General features: G+C 44.7%; 1 protein-coding gene across 5 annotated transcripts in view; it reads left to right on the top strand.

The window, feature by feature from the left end:
* The window catches only part of RAI14 (retinoic acid induced 14), a 63,021-nt gene that overhangs the window by 23,483 nt on the left and 15,505 nt on the right, over positions 1–24,033 (top strand). For all 5 annotated transcript variants that reach the window (XM_078599963.1, XM_078599958.1, XM_078599961.1 and 2 more), the window contains exons 4-11: positions 11,007–11,095; positions 11,640–11,704; positions 13,704–13,761; positions 14,719–14,789; positions 15,121–15,227; positions 16,780–16,961; positions 17,451–17,485; positions 20,650–20,772. In XM_078599963.1, the coding sequence (XP_078456089.1) occupies positions 11,007–11,095; positions 11,640–11,704; positions 13,704–13,761; positions 14,719–14,789; positions 15,121–15,227; positions 16,780–16,961; positions 17,451–17,485; positions 20,650–20,772 (730 nt within the window). The remainder of the gene's footprint in view (positions 1–11,006; positions 11,096–11,639; positions 11,705–13,703; positions 13,762–14,718; positions 14,790–15,120; positions 15,228–16,779; positions 16,962–17,450; positions 17,486–20,649; positions 20,773–24,033) is intronic.

The following is a 24,033-nucleotide window of genomic DNA, read 5'->3' as shown; positions in this document are numbered from 1 at the left end:
GTGGGTTGGGATCCCAAGAAGGCGGTGTAGGTTCCTGACGGGGGGGGGGGGGCCCGCAGGAGCTGACAGCCGCCTCTGTGCAGTGGTCGGTCCGCGGTGGACCGGGGCCGCGATCTGCGCCGCCGACACGGGAGCGTCGGGATGGGGGGACTGCGGTGCGTCGTAACGACGTCGAGTGCTTCCGCTGCGGTTGCAAGGGCCATTACGCCAGGGACTGCTGGGCCCGTATCCCAGGACCGCCCCAGCAGGAGGCCTCGACAGCAGACGTGCCGTGGAAGGACCCTCCTGGAAAGGCAAGTCGGTGCGCACCAGACACCCGGCAAGGCTTGACACCTCATTCATCACCATTGCCGCGCGATCCGGGTGTTGTTAATAACGGGAGGCCACCGACTGGACCATGTCGCTCGGGAACGCAGTGGCGTAAATTGGCACGGCGGGTTGTCGCGGCCGCTACTGGTTCGTCCACTGTACCGGGTTCTATACAGGGGGTTGACGTGCGCATTTTAGTGGACTCCGGTGCGTCCGCGACCATTATATCTGATGTCATTTTCCATCTGTTGGGCATCCCACCGGAGGCCGTGCGTCCGGTTTACGATTCCTGCGTTGCGGCGAACGGGGGAAGTATGGCCATTGTGGGACAGGTAGACGCCAATATATCTATCGGCGGAGTGTCGGCCTCGGGAATTGTGTTAATCTCGAGGTCCCTTGCGGTTCCGTGTTTGTTGGGAACTGATTTTCTGGCCAAAATGCCCATTCTAATAAGAGTTAATCAAAATTGTATCGAATTACCGGGGGGTCGAAAAATTACATTTCTGCCGTCGCCCTGGGGGCGACCTGCTCCGGTCTGCCAGGTGCAGGCGCTGTCCGAGGTATCTGTTGACATTCCACCTGGCTCACAGATGCTTATCCCCTTGCAAGATCGGAAACCTGTGCCTGGTCGGGAGGGGGCAACTGGGGTTTTGTTATCGCCGTCCGCTACCATAACGGGCGGATCGGCGCTCGTCGGGGCGCAAACTATTATCCGGCCGGACCAGCAGCCATTTTTGCAGGTGCTTAATGGGAGTACGGAAAATGTTTGCGTGCCGGCTGGAACGGTTGTGGCGCATGCCACTACGGCGTTTACGGCCCAGGACCATCTGGGCCGCCGGGATATGGTTGCCGGTGTTTCGGGCCCTGCGGCCCCAGATGATCGCTGGATCGCCGAATTGTGCGGGGAAAATTCTTCCCTTTCCGGGGAACAGCGTTCCGCGCTTCGCGCGCTATTGTTGAGTTATTCCGATGTGTTTAGCTCCGACGATCTGGACTTGGGACGCACCTCCCTGCTTTCCCATCATATTGACACAGGGGATGCTGCTTCCATTCGGTTGAACTCGCATCGGATGAGCCCGGCGGAGCGAGATCATGTTCGAGGAGCAGTGGATGTCATGTTGGCTGCAGACATAATATCTCCATCTAACAGCCCATGGGGCGCGCCTGTAGTCTTGGTTAAAAAGAAAGATGGGAAATTGCGATTTTACGTGGATTTTCGCAAATTAAATAAAGTGTCCGTGGCAGATGCGTACTCCCTGCCGCGTATGGACGATTCCCTCGATGCTTTGTCGGGGGCAAAGTTCTTTTCGACGCTGGATCTCTCTTCGGGATTCTAGCAGCTTCCCCTCGATGAGTCCTCGCGGGAAAAGACTGCTTTCCGTACGCCGCAGGGGTTATTTCAATTTAATTGTCTTCCGATGGGCTTGAATGCTGCCCCCGCCACATTTCAGAGGTTGATGGAACTGGTATTCACGGGGTTGCAGTGGGAGACATGTCTGATATATTTAGACCAGGGGTCCTCAAACTTTTTAAACAGGGGGCCAGTTCACTGTCCCTCAGACCGTTGGAGGGCCGGACTATAGTTAAAAAAAACTATGAACAAATTCCTATGCACACTGCATATATCTTATTTTGAAGTGAAGAAACAAAACGGGAACAAATACAATATTTAAAATGAAGAACAAGTAAAGTTAAATCAACAACTTGCCAGTATTTCAATGGGAACTATGGGCCTGCTTTTGGCTAATGAGATGGTCAATGTCCGGTTCCATATTTGTCACTGCTAGTCGTAACAAGTGATGCAAGTGTGCATCCGTTAGTCTAGATCTGGTTGGAGATTTCAAATGTTTCATTCTGGAAAAGTCTGTTCACAGACATAAGTGCTGCCAAAGATGGTTGCCATTTTGAGTGCATGGTTCCTGAGATGAGGATATGTCTCAGAGGGGAGAGATGCATAGAAATTATGAAGGCTGCTTGACTTGAATGCGTCTTTCAGAGAGTCACAATTCTGCAGTTCAGCCAGTTCCATTTGGTAAATTGTATCCACATTTTCAATGTCAATAGAAAATGGGTTACGGAAAAGCTGTATGTCCTGTTCATGGAGATGAAGCTCTTTAAATCTAAATTGGAACTCATTTTGCAATTTTTCCAGTGAATCCACACATGTTTTGTTTGGGAATGCAACCAATGGTTTTTCCGCTAACAGATTTTGAGTTGTGGGGAGATGGCAGAAGTTTTCCTCCTTCACTTGTTTGATGAGGAGGCCTGATTTTACTTCAAATGCTTTGACATGTGATTGCATATCACAGATGAGCTTCCCCTTTCCTTGAAGTTGCACATTGAAACTGTTGAGTAGCTCTGTTACATCTGTCAGAAAGGCAAGGTGCCATTTCCATTCTGCATCATTGAGCTCTGGTACTTCTTTGTTTTTTGAAAGCAGAAAAGCTGTAATCTGTGGAAGTAAGTCATAGAAACGTTTCAAAACTCTCCCTCGACTCAGCCAACGGACTTCTGTGTGGTACAGAACATCTTCATAGTCAACATTTAGCTCAGACAGAAATTCCTGAAATTGTCTGTGGTTTAGTGCATGAGCTCTAATGAAGTTAACAGAGTCCCACTTCAGTGATTTACTACACAGCGCTTGTTGGTGGATGAGGCAGTGTATGGCTATTGGATGAGAATGGTTATGTTTGTCCATTTCTTGGTTAATGCGAGCAATTACTCCTTTCTTAGACCCCACCATGCTAGGAGCACCATCAGTTGTCACACTGGCTAGTTAAGCCCAGTTCAGCTCCAAACCATTCACAGTTTGGCAAACCTTTTCATAGATATCCTCTCCTGTAGTTGTTCCTTTGATTATTTGCAGTGCAGCAAGCTCTTCTGTGACTTCGAAATAGTCATTCGTCCCACGAATAAAAATTAGAAGTTGTGCAGAATCACGAACATCATTGCTTTCGTCGAGTGCCAAGGAAAAATAGGAAAGTTTTTTTGTGGAGTTTTGCAAATGCTGATGCAAATTGTCTCCCATTTCTTCAATCCTCCGTGTAATTGTAGGTCCTGAAAGACTCACTGTACTAAATAAATCGGCCTTCTCTGGACACATCTCTTTGGCAACAGAAAGAAGGCATTCTTTAACAAATTCTCCCTCCACGAATGGTCTGCCAGTGCATGCTATTAGCTTGGCAACTTGAAAACTTGCTCGCAGTGATGAAATATTTAGCTGCTTCTGCTTCACAAAAGTATTTTGCTGAGTTGTTAATGTATTTTTCAGTTTTAATATTTTATCTTTTCTCACTTCTCCGACCAAACAATCATATTTATCTTCATGTTGAGTTTCATAGTGCCGACGTAAATTGTATTCTTTGAACACAGACACTATATTCTGTCATATCAGACACACAGCTCTTTTCTTGTACTGCATGAAAAAGTAATCATAAGTCCACTGTTCTTTGAATATCCTACACTCTGAGTCAATTTTTCTCTTTCTTGACATCATTGTTTCCTAGGGAGTCAAAATTGCTATTAGTAAAATACCAATATATATATACAGCGCTACAAAAACAATATACCAGCAATAACTTTGCCCACACAGAGACATACAGACTGCACTGCCCATCAATGCAGTCTGATTGGGAGAACTCCGCTTTTACCCCAGGCTCACACTGGTGCGGGTGGCTATAAAAAGTTAATTACACCTGCAGTTTTGTTCACAGATCGCAGTGCGATCTGCGAACTCGCATAGGAATCTGATCGCATGGGGGAGAAGACCCATGCGATCCGATTCCACTGCAGGAAAAAAGAAGGCACATGTGCCTTTTTTCTTCTGAATCTAATGCAAGTTCAGCCATACAAGCATATGGCTGAACTCGCACTGCTCAGAGATTGCAACAGTATGAACCGGGGCTTACACAACATACAACATATAACCTCATACAACTGAATAGCAATCAGAATATAAATGCACTTACTGTCATTTAAATTGGGTTTTCTACTCCTCGGCTGTCTGTCACTGACCAGCACGGGAAAACAGCAGGCAGCCCCTCCAGAGATCAGAGATCACTCTGTTATTACCCCTCTATCATTTACTCAGCACACAGGAATATCACTAGGAGTGGAGCCGAGGGGCAAGTGAGGGAGCTGAGGGAGGGAGAGCCAGTCAAGCGCAGCCAGGGGAGGGCTGGCAGCCTTAGGCCTGGGGGGCAAGTCCAGTCAATTGGCCCATTGAACCATTCACCAGCGCAGCCCAATGAGTGCCCACCGCCGCAGCTCAATCAGTGCCCACCGCCGCAGCTCAATCAGTGCCCACCGCCGCAGCTCAGTGCTCACCAGCGCAGCCAAATCAGTGCTCGCCACCGCAGCCCAATCAGTACCCACCACCGCAAGCCCAATGAGTGCTCACCAGCGCAGCCCAATTAGTGCTCACCAGCGCAGCCCAATTAGTGCTCACAAGCGCAGCCCAATTAGTGACCATGGGGCGGATAAATGTCATCGGTGGGCCGCATGTGGCCCGCGGGCCGTAGTTTGAGGACCCCTGATTTAGACGATATTATCGTCTTCAGCCGCACATTTGACGAGCATTTACTGAGGTTGGAGGCGGTGTTCGCCAGAATTCGCTCCGCCAATCTGAAATTTAAACCTAAGAAATGTCACCTACTGCAACGGTCTGTGCGCTATTTGGGACATATAGTCAGTGCGGACGGGGTTGCCACGGATCCGGAGAAGACGGCGTGCGTCCGTGACTGGCCAACCCCGGCCACGGTGGGGGATGTGCGTCGTTTTTTGGGATTTGCCTTCTATTATCGTAGGTTTGTTCCCAATTTCGCAACGATCGCGAGGCCTCTGCACCTCCTTACGGGTGAAGTATTCGGAATGACGGCAGGAAACCACTTGACGGGTAGCACACTTTTTATTAAACCTTGACTTGTCACGATACAACGTGTGGTCACTATTCCTCTGACTACACACACTTCACTTGACACGTGTGGTCACTACCTCTCCCACTACACACTCCACCTGACACGTGTAGTTACTATGGCTCACGCTGCAGGCTCACACTGCATGCTCACACTGCATGCTCACACTGCATGCTCACACTGCATGCTCACACTGCACTCCAGCCCGTAACGTCCGTGGAGCCTACAGGCCCACCCCAGCTTGGGCGTGGGCCACAACCTCTGAGTCCCAAGGGCCGGCCCTCGCACGGACGTTCGGCCCCGGGTCCCAGGGTTCCGCCTCTGGGTCACACAGAGCCCCGGCCCCTCTAAGGACAGCGGGACTAGGTGCCGCAGGGCCCTATCTCTTCCTCCTCCGTCTTCAGTCTTCGCTGGTCACTCGCTCCTCGTGCGCCTGTGCGCACCACCTTATATAGCCCCCGCTCACGGGAGACGGAGCGTATGCGGACCTCGACGTGAGCATCCCCCTTAGTTGACCAATCCCCGCACGCTTGCCCCAGGATCCCATCGCTGTCAGCGCGCGTCACCGATACCCAGCCAATCACTGCCTCATAACCCCCGACCCCGCGCTGACCCCTGATCCTTCACCGTCAGCGCGCGTCACCAACACACACAGCCAATCACTACGCGCTGGCACACGATCCCTACCCCAGCGCGTATCACCACTACACGGGTAAAGAACAGAAATTTGATTGGGGACCGCCAGAGGAGGCGGCGTTTAAGGCCTGCGCGATCGGTTGGCTACGGCGCCGACGTTGGACTATCCCGATTTTGATCGCCCCTTCATTCTGCATACGGACGCGAGTGACACGGGCATTGGGGCCGTGCTGTCACAGTCCAAAAGCGGTGTGGAACGCGTGGTGGCGTACGGTAGCCGGGTTCTGTCCCCCGCCGAAACCCGCTACTGCGTCACTCGCCGGGAACTTTTGGCTATTGTCTATTTTCTCCGCCAATTTCGACCGTATCTCTACGGCCGTTCGTTTATTGTGCGCACGGATCATGCGGCTTTGCAATATGCACTGAAGGTGGACCAACCATCTGGCCAGCTGGCACGATGGTTGGACACGCTGCAGGAGTTTTCCTTCCAAATTCAACATCGGAAGGGGGTGCGTCACGCGATTGCGGACGCGCTCTCTAGGTTGCCGCAGCGATCCCCTTGCGCGTGCACGTTCGGGGACGCATAGGTGTACACCGATCCAGCAGCCCCCTCTGCCTGTTGCGTTGGCGGTCGAGGTGCCTGAGGCTCCAGTGTGGCCGGGACCGGCCGATGTGATTTTGAACCTTCCACAGGCTGTATGGATTCGTGAACAAATGTTGGACGACTTATTGGGGACCCTGCGGAGTCGGGCTGCGAAGGGGGGGCCGGGTTCCGGAGGGACGCCGGGAACCGCTCTCCGCGACGGACTGCTGATGTGGAGGGAGGGGTTACAGGAACGCTGGCGTCTTGTTGTACCGGCGTCATTGCGGTACGAATTGATTAGGACTCTGCATTGCGACACGCTGTTACACCTGGGGGTGCAGAAGACCCTATTGACGTTGCAGCGAGATTACTTTTGGCACGGCATGACGACGGATGTCGTCGGGCACGTTCGCGCGTGTCCCGAATGTGCCCGGCGGAAGATGCCTAAACACCCATATGTGCCGCCAATACAGTCTATTCAAGTGTCTCGGGTTAGCGAGTTGGTGGCGTTGGATATTTTGGGACCCTTCCCGCCATCCGCTAAGGGTAATAAATACTTGCTAGTTGGGGTGGAGTACCTCTCCCGCTGGCCGATGGCCTGGCCCTTGCCCGACCAGTCGGCGGCGTCCATTACGGACGCCTTTCTATTCGGATACGTTATGGACAAGGGGGCGCCGGAGAGGCTCCTCGCGGATCAGGGCCGAAATTTTTCTTCAAAGTGGTTGGGGGAGGTATGCGCAGCTCTGGGAACTAAAAAGATCCGGACATCTCCCTACCACCCGCAGACGGATGGCATGGTTGAACGGCTGAATCGGACTCTGTCCGCCATGCTGTGTCACACGGGTAATGAAAAACAAGCGGATTGGGATTTGCATATCCCTGGGGTACTCTCGGCATACCGGATGACGCCTCATGCGTCTACAGGATATTCGCCGTTTTTTCTTATGTACGGTCGCGAAAACATGCCGCCGATGGATGTGCAGTTGGGAACAGGAGTGAGGGGACCTACTAAGCCTCTCCCTGATTATATTCAGGACACCGTTCGCCACGTCACTGAGGCGCGGGAGGGGGCCCGCATGGCTACGGCCAAAGCCCAGGCCCGGAACGAACGGTGCGCTCGACGCTCGAAGGGGATGTGCCCCTGGAAGGTGGGGGACATGGCCTGGCTGCATTGTCCGCAGGTGCGGCCAGGGACCTCCCCTAAATGACATAAACCATGGCAAGGGCCTGTTAGGCTCATCGAGGTTCCCAACCCGCAGTCCGCACGCGTTCGGTTCGGATCTCGGCGCTGGTACGTCCATACGTCTCGCTTAAAACCATACGTGGCCCCTCGAACGGATGCGTCATCTCCTGATGTTGCCTTGCCGGTGTCTGTTGCTGCCGACGCACCCTTGCCTGTGCCTGTTGACCCTGCAAGAGTGCCTGTCGTGCCTTTTACAGACAAACCGGCCGTGACACCGCAGGAGACAGGGGACTCTGCTCTGGGTGGGCCTACCACGGCTGCGGGGACACCGGGCCCCGCCGCCCTTCCGACCCCACCACAGACACGATTGCGGGACACCCCGGACTCTGGTCCTTCGGGGAAACGGGACCGTGGCGTTGGCGGGCCTCCAATAGCGACAGGCAGTTTTCATCCTGTCGCTCCTAAAACCCCGTCACGTTCTCGGTCTGCAGGGGGGCCGCCGGTCGTCCAGGACGGGCCAGCGACCCGCACGCGGTCGAAGTCCCTTAGTTTTCGTTGATTAATGTTGTTCTTGTTATTATTGTTATATTCGTTGTATGCTCCGTTGTCCGTTCATGTCTGATGGTTGGTGGTCGCTCGCATTACTTGGTTGTTTCAGCCGAGGACGGCTGGAATTTTCTCCACGGGGGAGGGTGGTGTAATGCGGGCGTAAACGGCCTCGCGGATATGACGTAACGGGGGGAGGAGTTGGGTCATGTGGGGAGAAGGGAAAGCTCTTAAGGGCGGGAACCGGAAGAGACGGGAGGAGAGTGTAAGAATAAAGACGGGAGGAGGCCACGTAGGGCAGGGGGTGGAAAGTGGCGTGATCACCACAGGACGGGACTTGGCACCGTTGGCCAGCGGTGTCCGGGCACGGGGGAGACGGAGAGCAGCGGTGGGGCTGCAGAGAGAGCAGCCGAGAGACTGCAGAACGGGCGGAGAGGCTGAGAGGAAAGCCAGCAGCGGAGCTGCATCGGGAGCCAGGAGAAAAGGTTACGTGAGCGACGGCAGCAGAAGGGCTGCCGAGCGGGAGGTGGAGAAGGCTCTGAGCGAGGGCCGTGCGGGGCGAAGTTGTACGAACCCAAATAAAGGACAACGGAGACAGACACAGTGAAAGAGTCCTTTATTACATATGTATGTCTTCTTGGTTCTTAAGGTAAAGTCACGTAGAAGGGAAGTAATAAACTAATAAAAATAAAACATAATAACATTTTTATTATGTTTTATTTTTATTTTTTTATTACTAATCAAATTTTTATTATGTTTTATTTTTATTATTTTATTACTTCCCTTCTACGTGACTTTACCGAAAGAACCAAGAAGATGAATCCCTGCAGTCACGAAAGCTTTAAATCGATACATATGTATGTTGAACCTCTTTCACACCATACGTAGACAACCGTGCTAATCGGAGGTGCGGGGGAAGGACAGCAAACTAACCACAAAAAACAATTCTACAACACATTCTTGCGGAGGGAGCTGGTAGGAACGTTGGGTTGGTCGGTCAGTGGCCAGGGTCATCGGCGGCGTGGTGTATTCCGCAAATATGCCCGACTGTGAGGGCGGGCACAAGCCGGCGTGAGTAGGTTAAACGTTGAGTTTTATAAGGGTACCACGGGGTGACCAGCCCCTCCCCACCCAGCCCCACCCCACCCAGCCCCACCCCTCCCACCCCCCACCCAGCCCTACCCTCCCCACCCAGCCCCTCCCCACCCTCCCCACCCAGCCCCTCCCCACCCTCCCCACCCAGCCCCTCCCCACCCTCCCCTCCCCACCCAGCCCCTCCCTCCCCACTCAGCTCCTCCCTGCACGACGGACACAATAATCCGCTGTGGGCTGGTGTAACCAGGAGGTTCCTACCAGTATAAATGAGTTTTCAATCTAGATTTTAAAGTGCAGCGCTCCAGTGGCTTCCTAATATCAGAAGGAGTAACATTCCAGACGGCCGCAGAAGCACATTTAACAAACATGTTGAGTGTAAATGCTGTAGATCCTTCCAATCAGGCACGACAGTTGTGTTTATTATGCGATGTTAACATTGATGAATAAGAATGGTGGGTAGGAATGGTAGATAGAAACTGTGGGTAGGAATAACTATTTTCTGCTCAAATACCGTTGACCAAATGACTGTAAAAACAGACATTGTTGCCTTAAATATAGTAATGAGTGTCCGTTGGCAACACAGAAACTACTTTGCCATATTAGCTTGTGTTAATTGACCGTGGCAAGGAGACACATAGTAGCTCAATCAAGAAGAATGAGTTTGTCATCCTCTGAGCATGCCTATATACTGTAGTATAATGCTGCATCTGTTTTTAGGAAATAACATTTCCAACTGACCAAGTGAAACTGTTTACTTAAATTAACAATTAGATTAATACAATTGTGCATGTGTAGTATTGTAAATTACGGCGGGAGACCACTTGACGGGTAGCACACTTTATTAACACTTGTCTTGCCACAATAACACGTGTGGTCACTACAGCTCACGCTACACGTTCCACCCGACACGTGTGGTTACTACAGCTCACGCTACATGTTCCACCCGGCTACACACACACAGGCATTCCAGCCCCGTAGCATCCGGGGGAACCTACAGACCCACTCCAGCTTGGGTATGGGTCACGACCACTGGGTCCCGCGGCCCGCCCTCACACGGACGTCCGGCCCCGGGTCCCAAGGTCCCGCCTCTGAGCCACACAGGGTCCCGGTCCTTACAAGGACAGCGGGACTAGGTGTCTCAGGGCCCTATCTCTTCCTCCTCCGTCTTTCGTCTTCACTGGTCACCAACTCCTCGAGCGCCCGCGCGCATCGCCTTATATAGCCCTCCGCTCCCGAGGAGACGGAGCCTATGCGGACCGCGATGTGAGCACCCACCCTAGTCGACCAATCACCACGCGCTGCCACACGATCCCTTTTTCCAGCTTGTGTCAGCGCACACAACCAATCACCACGCGCTGCCACACGATCCATCACTGTCAGCGCGCGTCACCACTACACAGCCAATCACCACGCGCTGCCCCACGATCCCTACTGCCAGCGCGTATCACCCCTACACAAGTATAGATTTCTAACATCTTCATTAGTGTTCTTTACTTTTTCATTTTCATGGACAATTTGTGTTCTTTTGAATCCAACGCGTCACGATAAGACCGACACAGCAAGTTGGCACAATATGGGGCACAGGTGGTGCATCAGCCACTCATCTCAGTCAGTCGACCCGTGGCACCTGGTTCTGCCCCGTGACCGCCTGCCAGCAGGCGTTCGACGCTTCACGTGGCTTCAACGTGCACCTAGCCTGGCACAAGCGTCGTGGCTAATAATCTGATTTTCATGTCACCAGGCTGCATCTGGCTGTCACAAGAGGCAGCTCTGATTGCTTAGACGTCATGCTGTCCCATGGAGCTGATGTTGGCTTACTCGATCCATCTGGTAAGAACATTTTCAGTTGCCACAGTGACTGTAATTTTTATTTATGATTGCTTCGATCAGGAATATGGAGTTATGCCAGTGTTTTCAAACGTTTTTTTTCTCATTACATGATGCTGATGAAAATTGAAAAAACATTTTAAAAATATAAGCCATGACAAAAAAAACATTGTGCTTAATGAGTAGTGTTGCAACCCAGTTTAACACGTAAGCTTTCGCGACCAATATTATTCATAATAAAGGTTTTTGGGTTAGATCGCGTGGTATAAATATGTCGTAACCCTCCACCACCCGACACAGCCAATTAGTACTACTACTTCAGACCACCGGTGTGTTGGAGAATAAATCCACAACATTTACTCTCCAACACACCGGTGGACTGATGTAACTATGGGCGTTTTGTTTGGGTGACAAATCCCTTACTAATTGGCTGTGTCGGGTGGTGGAGGGTACGACATTTATACTTACGCGATCTAACCCAAAAACCGTTATTATGAAGTGTTGGAACTGCGTGCAAGTTCTGTGCCCTTTTTTATTCAACATTTAGGATTAAGCGTCCTTCACCTGGCTGCCAAGTACGGTCATACACAGTGTGTCCGCAAGCTTATACAGGTAATAACCGCTGCTTGGGATACACTTTTAGAATGGAAATGGTGAAGCAAATAATGCTTGTAAAACATGTTTTTAAATTGTGTATTTTGTGTAAATTGTGTATTTTACACATATCTTCACAAGGTATTGCGAAACGGTTGAAAGTGCTTATTAAGACAAAGCGTAATGATATGAATGCCCACGTTGTTTGTGAATGGTGCGTTTCCATTGTAAATATCAATCAGGGCCTCCAACTCCATCTCCCTTCACCCTCCCCCTCCCCTCCATGGCCACAGGGAATCAGTTGTAATTTTTGTAAAATAATTGTTACAACATTAAAGTATACCTCAGTTTACTTATACAACATCATCAACTTAGAATATTTAAACGTGTTCTCAGTTTTTTTTGTAAGCAAAAACATGGCATTCATGTGGACCTAATGGTAGGATGCCCCAGAGAATAATAAAACAAATTAAGGCGCATTTCATTAGTAGTTCCCAACGTGCCATGTATGGAAAGCAGGTAATAAAAACAGAACCAGGGGAAACAATCAGATCTACAGGGTAAAGGCCAATTTGAAGAGATGGGCTTACAATACATATTTAAATACATATAATGACTATCTAATTACTAAAGGCAAAGCATTTTATGTTCTGGGAGCCGTGCTGGCAAAATCCCAACCACTCCAGGTCTTGACCTCAAAGTAATTAGAAGAAGGTTATCTAAACATCTCAGGGACCTCCTAAGAGATTAGAAATGGATCAGTTCCTGCAAATATTGTGGGGCTAACCCATTCAAAAGTGTATCTTGATTCTTTGTGTTCCCCGTTTATGGTACTAATTGGTTCAGAAGATGGCCCAGCTAAGGTGGTTAGCTCCCTTAGAAAAGTGAGCTGATGCTGCCCAGAAAATAAAACTAAGGAGAGTACACATGGAACTCGACTCAGCGTTCTGAACCCACTTAATTATTTTTTTACGGTCACTCGATGTTTCTGATTTGTTTGCTCACTGATGATTGTGTTTTTACACGCTTTTTTATTAACTCACTCTGTCTGTTGTTGTTGTTGTCGTTGTTGTGAGTGGGAATTGAACTCGGGTCGCCGGGTTCGTAGCGCGGCGCGCTAACCACTACACTACAATGCGTTATGCTGCCACATGCGCGGGTCACGTGACATATTTGACGTCACAAGTCACTTGCCGTGCAAAAAATATATGCATTATTGAGCCCCCCCCCCCCAATTTTTTTATATTTTTATAATTTTTGCATGATGTACAGTCGGGAAAGTACCCACATGGCAAATTTCCAGTTTGTTGCATGTCGGGAAGTACGCTAAACATTTTGAACAGACACATACTCACAACTTTGGCTTTTATATATATGGAGATTACTCCAACCTGCTTTCACTTGCCTTCTTATTTCAGAATGTTGATCCCAGTCCGTCTTCAGTTATCACCCGAGGTGTACACATTCTCTTGTGTTTTCCAGTTGTGTTCCTCCAACAGTGATTCTTTTTTTGTGCAGAAAATGTGTTGTGCGTGACTTTGTTTGGCTTGCATGACTGCATATTTATATTTAACTTTGCATCCTGATTTAAGCTGTCTAATTATTTCCTGTAGTTAATTTAATTGGGCTGTTATAATGACTGTTATCAGCAAATCTGACTTGGTTAATGTTTTCTCCATTTTTGTTTACACCTTTATTGCAGCAGTGTTATTTTTTTATGTTTTATGTTAATGTAATTAGCCTTGGTGAGAGCATATCTCCTCATCTGACTCCCTTTTTAAGCATGGTATTACTTTATTCATGCAATTCCAGTAAAGCTGTACCATCTTAAATTCTTGATTTGTGAGAGCATGAATGACTGCATTAGCATTGTAATGTTTTTGTTGAGAGATCATTCTGATTAATTAAGCACATTTTCAAACTACTTTTTCTTATCAAACCCTGCATCTATCATTTTACAATATCATGCTGAGAGGGCATGTATTTTTAATTTGTTTTGACATTTTATTTTAATTAGCACAAGTATCCCGTGGAGGCCGTGGATCCGAGTGGTTTGACAGCTCTGCACCATGCAGGTGAGAGTGATTTCTCTATTTTACACCTCCATGGTGCATATTTTGAGCTGTGCTTTATCAGGCAGCTTTGTGCTTGCTATGTCGTCTTCGTTTTTTCTTTATATATTTCAACCCAAAAAAATACTGCACGGCATTTACATTCGCGAGCAGTAGATCAATTATAAACCAGATTTACAAAAGCAGTCTTAAGCACAGGTGTTCAGCTTTAGACAGAAGGCACAATTCCCAACTAATCGCAGCTCAGGACTGGTGTGGTTTGGGATCTTCTGATTTCTGCCCATTCAGCCTCATCTGGGCTTTGTCAACATTACTTTGTTTCAGTTTAAAAAATTCATAACCTTTATTTTTTTGTTAAGTATCCCCCTGCCATTTTACATACACCAAATTGGGTGTCACCGTGGCGAGATGCTATCTCCCTCGCCTGGTATACATATTTTCCCGGTGGTTGCTTAGATTTTTCACTGGGTCCTCCGGTTTTTTCCCTCCACATTTAGAATCCAACATTCGTTGAGCTATTATTTGCAGCCAGATCACTTCTGAAAAGAGCTATATAGCTCAATGGGCCTTACCTGATAAAAATGAAACAAAAATAGATATTAAAGTAATGTGTTTGATGTATTTCGATTTAAAGCTTTCGTGACTGCAGGGATTCATCTTCTTGGTTCTTTCGGTAAAGTCATGTAGAATGGAAATAATAAAATAATAAAAGCTTTCGTGACTGCAGGTCTATCAGATCTGCTCTCCATCTGAGGACGGCTGCTTGCATTGTGGCCGAAACGTCGTGAGAATTATTTTATTATGTTTTATTTTTATTATTTTAGTATTTCCATTCTACGTGACTTTACCGAAAGAACCAAGAAGGTGTTTGATGTACATTGTATGAAGCTTTTAAGAGCTTTATTTCATTCTGAAACACATTTGGGAATCGCTTGTGTCATTTTTGTTTTGTCTCCGTAGCGATTTCTGGCATTATACCATGTGTCCAGTTTCTCTGTGATCAAAAGGCCTTTGTGGATGCCAGAGACTTGGTCAGTGACTTGAAAGACCACATATACCCTCATTGTATTTTTCTTTTCATTTAATATTTATTTAAAATGTATTGTTGTGAACAAATATTACCTACATGTTACTCAATTATAAAAAAAAAACATTGCTGCAATTTGTATTTTTTATATTATGTATACCATGTTTGTTATCGTAATAAATTGATAAATAACCAACATATCTCGTATTCCTCAATAAGTGGACAGAAAATGTTCTGGACTGAAAACAAAGTGTGAACATTGGTACCTGTGTCTGTGGGATTGTATTCATAACCTTTATCTCAAATATGCGTTTGACCACCTGGCATGCTTTCAGGAAGGTCACACTGCGTTAGCATTGGCCGGTAGATTGGGACGAATTGAAGTTTGCAAGCATCTACTGGAGCGAGGAGCAGATGTAAATGCATTCAATAAGGAACTCAAGTAAGCTTTCTCGCCCAGACCACGGCCACACTGTGGTACTTGTGGCATCCAGCCCAATGTTGTCTGCTCTTGACCTTCAACGCACACTTACCGTTCAATATAGAACTGCACACACTAAATAGTCAAGCATTGACTTTACTGACATGCATGTTAATGTGGCATCCAAACATTCAATGGTGACCCATTTAACTTCAGTGCTAATTTATTTATTGACAGGTTCGTAAATAATGGAGTTTATGGTGCAAGGGACTTTATTTTGGGGCATAATGTCATAAACTATAGTTATATTTTTGTGAATGCATAATGTAAATGTATGTGTTCGTGATGTGCTCCCAATTTTTGGGTCAATCTTACAAATTCAACAATCATGCGTCGATATGAAATTTCGGATAATCTGAAGGTTTTATTTGTTAAAAAAACCTGAAGAAACAACACAAATATGACATAGCTTCTAAGCTTTTCCCGCCACAAAGTGGTGTCACATGGCATCAGGTGACATCAGTATTGTTAGTGCAATAGTACACAATCAAAATGACCCAAGTCTGAAAATCTAAAAAAACATTCTACATATAGGCCATACAGTATTTTTCGTATGGACTTACAATCTTTTGGCCTTGGTTGCTATAGATTAACCATGGTGTCAAGATTGTCTCTAACTAATCTGTATTTTAAAAGGCTTGCTTTAGTCTGAATCTATTTGTCCAAATGCGTGAGTTATTTTTTATAATATAAGTTTTAGAAAATGAGTTTATATAACACGTTTGAATAAAAAAATGGGACATTTTTACATTATCAGAGCAACTTTGGTACAACCATTGATCTAAACGTTTTATTTTGTTTATAATGGCGCTTAGTACAATGATAATTTGGCTACATATATTAGGCCCAGACATGGTACAATGCATTCAAGTACATTATCAACACATTAACATGTTTTAGATTGTAAAACACTTTCACAAATCCCATGTAGCTAATTTAATTTAACAATGTATGAGGGTGTTTAAAACGTTTCATCTAAGTTAAGTCTTGCATACACCTTGCCAAATTAACAAAATATAAAATGTACTCATCATTACTTCAGATATTATATTCGCATGGGATGAATGTCAAACCTGTCCCGTGATCCTGTGCATGTCATTGTAATGCAATGTTAGTTGCTATTATCATTTTGCATTCAGAAAAAGTTATAGTGTGTGTTTCTGTCACAATATAATGAGTTCCAATTACCATTGGCAATTTTCAATCAGCTACAAAGTTTATCGTATGCTTTGCCGAAGCATTGTGCATATATGCCAGAACACTATCGAAGTCAAATGTCATCATCATCTGCACGGGAGAAAATTGTAATACGTGAGTAATTGTGTGCAATAAAGAATTTTTTGACAGGACCTTTTGGCACACTTTCACGTAAGCAAACGCATGCCAGTTTTTAATATCCGCACACGTGAAATGAAACACGATCGTTATGTTACATTGTGTGCAGCAGATGTGATTCTATCTATCGCGGAGAATTCAGCCAATTGTTTTGTCGTCCTGACCTTGCGGCTCGTAGAACGGTGCTCATGCTGGCCTGTGAGGGAGGCCACCTGGCCACAGTAGAGTTGCTGCTGAAACATGGAGCCGAGCCAATGGCATTGGACTCGGTAGGGCACAGCGCCCTGCACTACGCCTGTCGCTCTGGGAACCCCACGATGCTCACGCTTGTGCAGTCCGCCACGCGGATGAGCTCGCATGGTGCGTAGAATGTTGCACTCACGTATGCAATTCAATTTGCACTTTCTAGAATCGTTAGTTTAAAATGTAACAGTCATCGAAATTAGAGTTTCTACAATGCAAGTGTTGCTTACATTGAAACGTGTTCAAAATATAATTTACACGATAATCACTTATTGATTAAAGTCACCTTGACCGGAATCTTACATTTTAAATACATTTGTTTAAATAATATGTTATCATATTCTTGGTATGTATCGGTGCTGTTTGTAAATTTCAAATGAAATTGTCTACCGTGAAAACCATTTGAAGCATTAAATTGGTTGATTGATAGTTGTTTTCCTACATTCCATCTGGAACTATCACTTTTATAAAATAGTAAATGAAAAATGAAATTGAGTTTACAAAGCGACTGTATTCGAATCTTCATAATGTTTTCATACAAAAATGTATAATACATTGCCAAAATGATCATTTGATCCAGTGTATTCATTTTTTTTTCACTTGCAGCTGCGGAAATAGAGGAGGTAATTGAAAGGAACAAGGTAAGGCTATTGTGTAAAAGTATTGTAATGTTTAAAAACTAGGACATATATTTGGAATTTTACAGGAAATATATATTACAAATTTAACGATGGTTCAAAGCAGAGCTTAACCAAAAGCAAAGCTAATGGGCGTTCACCACATTGTGAAATAATTTGAAGCACTGTCAATCCACTGCTGGATGAAGGCCACCTCAATCTGTGTCATGAGGATTGTTTTCAGCATACTTGCCATGCTGGTCAATGCAGGTTGATAATAAGGGTGTGACCCAGGACTGGTTCACGTATAACATGCCACTTATGTTAGCCATGGTCAGGAATTGAACTCAGGTTGTGAAGTTCACAGTGTAGCAAACGAACCACTGCATCACCCCCCCCATACCCACATTGTATTGACGAAATATTGAAAAAACATCATTGCATTAAAAACTAGTGTGTTACTCTGTTCAAATATGATATACCAGTTAATGTAGTATCCTAAATCGCACGCTGCACAATAGCCATGGAGGACAACATTAATTATGCAAGGGGACATTACACACATTAACAATGTCTGATGACCTCTTCTTAATGCTTTTGTAGGCTTACAGCACTTTTGGGAAAATGTCAGCATAATGAGCTTGTTGAGTGCCTGATGCAAGCTGGGTCTTTGTTTGAATAATGCAGTTAAGCAAAAACAGATTGAAAAATTTACCTTTTATTTCAGTCACTGGCATCTCAACAAAATATTAATTGAATGTTTTCTTTATTTATATATATTGTATTGATTTGCTTCAGTATGCAAATGAAACGTGGAAAGCAGGTGATGGAGTGCACAATTTAACGTGGTTTCTCGTCTCAGGAAACACCATGACCTCTTAGTGCTTTCCCTCGGTGCAGAAATTATGCTCCTGTAGCATGCCAGGAGGACAGTTAGCATCCAATTGTCTGCAATAATGCCATAAATTGAATTTTGGCTTTGTTAGCACTGCTTAGTTATTGGCATTGTTATGGCAACAAGAACAACTTTACCATCACAAAACATTTTGGGCTCTGGTGAGCAGTGGCATATACTGGTACAATGATGCATGTCGTAACACTTTTCTTTTTAAACATACTCTTTGGGTCTTTCGGTAAAGTCACGTAGATAGGAAAATATAGATCACGACGTTTCAATCGCAACACAGGCAATCGTCTTCAGGTGAGAGAGAGAAAGCTACTGAAACAAGGTCTTATGTAGGCCTGAGATGGGAGTCCCCTCAGAGTAATAGGGCAGGGCTACAGATGGTTTCCCTGATGCTGTGGAAGTGGCCATTGTATTGTATTGCCTGTGTGGCGTTCGAAACGTCGTGATCTATTATTTTTCTATCTACATGACTTTGCCGAAAGACCCAAAGAGTATTAATTACTGCAGTCACAAAAGCTTGAAATCACAGTTTTTAGTTATAGACTACGTGGCAATTGTAGCTACACAAGTGCATGTCATGTCTACATTTTACGTGGATTTTTATCTATTTTATGTTAATTTTAACCGACTTGATGTTTATTGTCATTTGTTTTGGTAAGGTTGGAATGCACTGGAAAGCTATTCCTATATAGACAGTAGGGGTTTTTTCTACACACTTTAAATGCCGTTATATGAATGCTATGGATAGATTTTTGCATTTAATTTTTGCACATTGTGAAAATGTTGCATCTGATAAGGATAATGTGTATCCTTTGCCAAAGGCTTGGTCACATCGTTCAGATAGCTTAGAATTGGTTATCTTCAATCCTGGCTTAGCTGTGCACACACACACCATAATGCTACTGAGGATAATGGGGATCGGATCATTAGTATACGTGTCCCCTTCTCAATTACTGCTCTATGATGTGGCCTTGCGTTTCCTCCACTCACTACTTCTCTTGTACTTTTGAGCAGGAGCTCACGGCTATGTGTCCATGTCTTGGAAATGAGAAAATATATCAGCTGTGTTGATATTAAGGCATTTAGGGATGAGAATAATCATGTACAAATACATTCCGTATAAATGTATTACAATAAATGGCATTATGACGTCCTTCTAGTCATGTGACTAATTGTAGCCATTGTCCAAAACCGCCGTTGAAGAAGGGCTTTTGTTGTACAAAGTCACCTATTTCCGTATTTTTCTTTGACGGCAATGTTATGGACGAATGTGTTGAGTTTTTTTTGTCAATTGTAGTCAGTGTTTCTAATTACATGTGTAAAATGTGTATCTTCTAAAGCAACGCAATCACACTTAACTAATCTTCTTCGTTATAAATTGCAGAAAATTATTTAATTCAAAGAACCGAGACAATCCACAATCTATGAAATGTACTTTTTTTATGAAATCAAATTAAAACGTGCTTATTAACGGTAACATATTCACTTTGGTGGTAATATGTATGTAGATTATAATCATGGTGACTCATGCATTCATGTTTTATGTAGATTGGTGTACTTATTTAAACATATTGTCTATACATTTTAAAAAGTACAAGAAACATCACCTTTTTCATATTCCATTCGAATAAAGGCTGTCAAGAAATCTATTCTTGCAAAATAATAGTGTTAGAGTATATGTTCAGTTCATATAGAATCTACTTTATATGCATGGGCATTTCAGATACAAAATGTAATGTATAGGTATGTATATATTTATGGTCACATTATTTTGTTATCAATGTGTGCTACTAAAATTGGCCAGACATTGCATACAAAATATATACAATTGTATACATATAGGAATTTAGATTTGCTTTATTTCATTGTCATGGGAGTCATATCCGTGTTTGGGTTCACATTTTGTTTGTAAATTCACCGGGACCATATGTTAGAAGCATGTGGGGAGAAAATAAAATAATTTTTTGGTTTCCAAATCCACCTTTTGAAAATGTACCTCTCATCGTGGATGGCAACTTTGTTATGTTTTTGGGAATATTAACATTTATTGGTTATAAGGTCAAAAGCCTCTGCCAACTCTCATAAAATATTATTGCATGGGTTTTAACAAAAAAATTGAATATTTCATTTAGGTGTCTTTTCTTTTAAAGACATCATCAACTGGTAATATAGAGAAACCTTCTAAATAGTATATGCAATACCTTTTATTTCAAAGTAATTTTCATCAACTATACGAAAACAATGCTTCTTATAATCGAGTGCAATAACATTTGTATTACAGGTACTTGAAAAGACAAATGAGGCGTTAACAGAATCGTTGGACAAAATGCAGATGAAACAGCTCACGATGACACGGAGAATTCAAGAACTGGAATGCTTGCTTGAAGAAAGCAGGCATGAAGCGGTGCGTGCAGTTTACTTATCTTTTTTGTGTCGGTGGGTGAGCGCAACATGTTTTACCATGTGCCAGTCAACTGCCTCTATCCCAGCATCCCTCCCTAGGTGGGAGTAAAAGAGTGGCCCAGTTTGGGTTGCTGTTGATGGCTCTGGTCTATGTAAATACGTTAAGATTACTCCTTTGCTGTTTGTACTTTTATATATGTTGAGGATCTTGACTTAAAGCTTTCGTGACTGCAGGAATTAATATTCTTTGCGTGTTTCGGTAAAGCCACGTAGATAGAAAAAATAATAAAAGTATCACGACTCTTCGATCGCAACGCAAGCAATCATCATCAGGTGGCTTTACGTGGCTTTACTGAAAGACCCAAAGAATACGTTGAGGATAATTTTCAAATATATGTTCTCTGAACCTTCATATTTGTGTTTCCTTGAATTACACAAAATATGTACATTGCACTATGAGTCAAAAACACCAACCTGTCAATAAAGTGGCATCGCCTTGCCTAGTAGCACGAATTTTCCCCATTCCTTTATAACTTGCTTTGTAAGTATGTTATAAATATTTCCATTTGACAGTTTTCCTAATTTTATGTCACTATACCCTGTGTCTGCTGTTATTTAGACCTGAAACTAAATGATCAGGATGTTTTACGAAGTAGAACAATTCTATTCTCTTCTTGTTCATGGCAATATGTTCAGAAACTGCTAGCCACGATAATTCTTCAGGAGAGACTCTGTGTAGTTTTGCTATTCCTTCATTGAAGGAGCGCAGACTACGGTGGTTTACTGTATGGTCCATAGTTTTGGTTGCACGGCCATAGTCACATTGTGACTTCTATTTCAATTTCCATTATGAAGGATATGTGTTCATTGGCCGGTTGATTTTCTGATGCAGTTGATGGTTTCACCAGTGTCTTTGAAGAATGTCAAAGCCAGGAGGTGTGTTCTTTGTGTTTCGACCGAGGTGGTTTTTCTGGATGTCCTTGTAGCTTCACTCTGTTCCTCGGCATTCTTCCGGATCTGGGTAAGATTGTAGGATGGTAACAGCATGAAACCTGAAGGGGGATGGGGACTTGAGTTGGCAGTGAGGTACCTTTTTGAGGTCTTGGGTGATGGAGCAGTTGTGTTCTTTGTGTTTCGACCGACGTGGTTTTTCTGGATGTCCTTGTAGCTTCACTCTGTTCCTCGGCATTCTTCCGGATCTGGGTAAGATTGTAGGATGGTAACAGCATGAAACCTGAAGGGGGATGGGGACTTGAGTTGGCAGTGAGGTACCTTTTTGAGGTCTTGGGTGATGGAGCAGTTGTCGTTGGCAAGAAAGCATGTACACTTCTTTGCAGTTTGCATGTCTCTGTGGATATTGGGTGATGGAATTTCGATTTAAAGCTTTCGTGACTGCAGGGATTCATCTTCTTGGTTCTTTCGGTAAAGTCACGTAGAAGGGAAGTAATAAAATAATAAAAATAAAACATAAAACAATTCTCATAACGTTTCGGCCACAACGCAAGCAGCCGTCCTCAGGTTCATGAGGCGACATTGTATTCTCTGCAGGGAATGGATTCTTTGCTCCGCTGCAAGTTTCCCCACGCTACTCACCCATTGACATATTTCGTTGCTTCCTCTTAGTATCTTTCACACGACGGTCAATGGTACAGTGTATAATAACAAATAGTATAACATTTATATGCTTAATACAATGTACAAAGTTATATATAGTATCGTAATTGTATAGTCAATATACAGCAGTGTGATATACATTAGGGTGGGTAGAATAATACAGTGCAATATTACAATGTATTAGGTATAGGGTGGTTTATGGCAATACAGTATATAATTTAATGTTGGGTTTGTCTATGGCAGTATATAGTACGGTGTAGACTCGTGTGATGTAAGAGAATAAAGTTTAGATGGAAGCATATTATATATTTTTTACGACGTAGAATTGTAATGTATTACTTACTGTTAGTAACTCAGCTGGTTTTCACCTGAGGATGGATACTTGCGTTGTGGCCGAAACGTCGTGAGAATAATTTTCTTATGTTTTATTTTTATTATTTTATTACTTCCCTTCTACGTGACTTTACCGAAAGAACCAAGAAGATACTATGTAGTTTATACTTTAGTTGTTTACGTGGTGGTTTTAGTTACTGCAGCTACATACTATTAACACTTTTTCTCTTCATTAATGCTACCCCTATCCCCTCCCTTTGATGCTGCTAATCCTGCATAATGCACGGGCATAAGTAGTACTATTCACATACCTGCATTTCCCATATCCCTTCCCTTTGATGCTGCTAACCCTGCATAATGCACGGGCATGAGTAGTACTAATCACATACCTGCATTTCCCATGAATATGCTAAATGCCTCTTGATATCCATATTCTTTTGTCAAGGCGCTCTTTTCCCCCCTTCCAACCCAGCTTATATATATGCTCCAAGCACGTGTGCTGTTTCATTCAGACGCTGTCGCCTCGACAGACCTGGTTTTCACCTGAGGACGGCTGCTTGCGTTGTGGCCGAAACGTCGTGAGAATTGTTTTATTATGTTTTATTTTTATTATTTTATTACTTCCCTTCTACGTGACTTTACCGAAAGAACCAAGAAGAGGGGTGATGGAATGTTCGCAAGAACAGGGAGCCAGGAGAGTAACATACACCTGGCTGTTTATGGTCATATAAGGAATTTGTCTCATGCCGACGACCCTTCCTCAAGTTTCTCTCCGGCTTCATAATATCCTGAGTAGCCCCATTGTGTGTGGTGGCTATTGAAGTCACCCACGTCTATAGCTGCGGTGGCGATGGAAATTCTTTGTTTGGGGGCTTATATACATTGATGACAATCACGTGACCAACTGCGATGGTTATTGTTGATGTGTTGTCACTTGTGATCGTAGACTTGAGAACATAGTTATTTAGGCCTTGCCTCATGAAGGTATTGAGGCGACGTGGTAGGTTGCAGCAATAAGGATGTACCCATTATTTTTTATCACTCACCATCCACGTGCTGTCGTCAACATGCGTCCCCTGTAAGGCGACAACGTCATTGTTGTTCTCCATTAGGTTTATTGCCAGCAGGTCACATTTAGGTGTTGAGAGTCATTGATTATAGCTGGGTAAGTTGGGACACTCACAGACCTCGTCCGATTAGTCTCTGGCCTTTAGAGCGGCCTTTTTGGCATTGATCTCTACTGATCCTATTTGTGTTTGAATGAATTAAGTTCATTCGGCCTAGATGGCGGCATTAGTTGTGTTTAAGGTCACGT

Source organism: Lampetra planeri, chromosome 13 (genome assembly GCF_965212315.1).
Source record: "Lampetra planeri chromosome 13, kcLamPlan1.2.h2, whole genome shotgun sequence".
In the NCBI taxonomy this organism is placed as follows: Eukaryota; Metazoa; Chordata; class Hyperoartia; order Petromyzontiformes; family Petromyzontidae; genus Lampetra; species Lampetra planeri.
The sequence above is the reverse complement of the archived record's forward strand: the minus strand, read 5'-3'. Positions and strand labels throughout refer to the sequence as shown.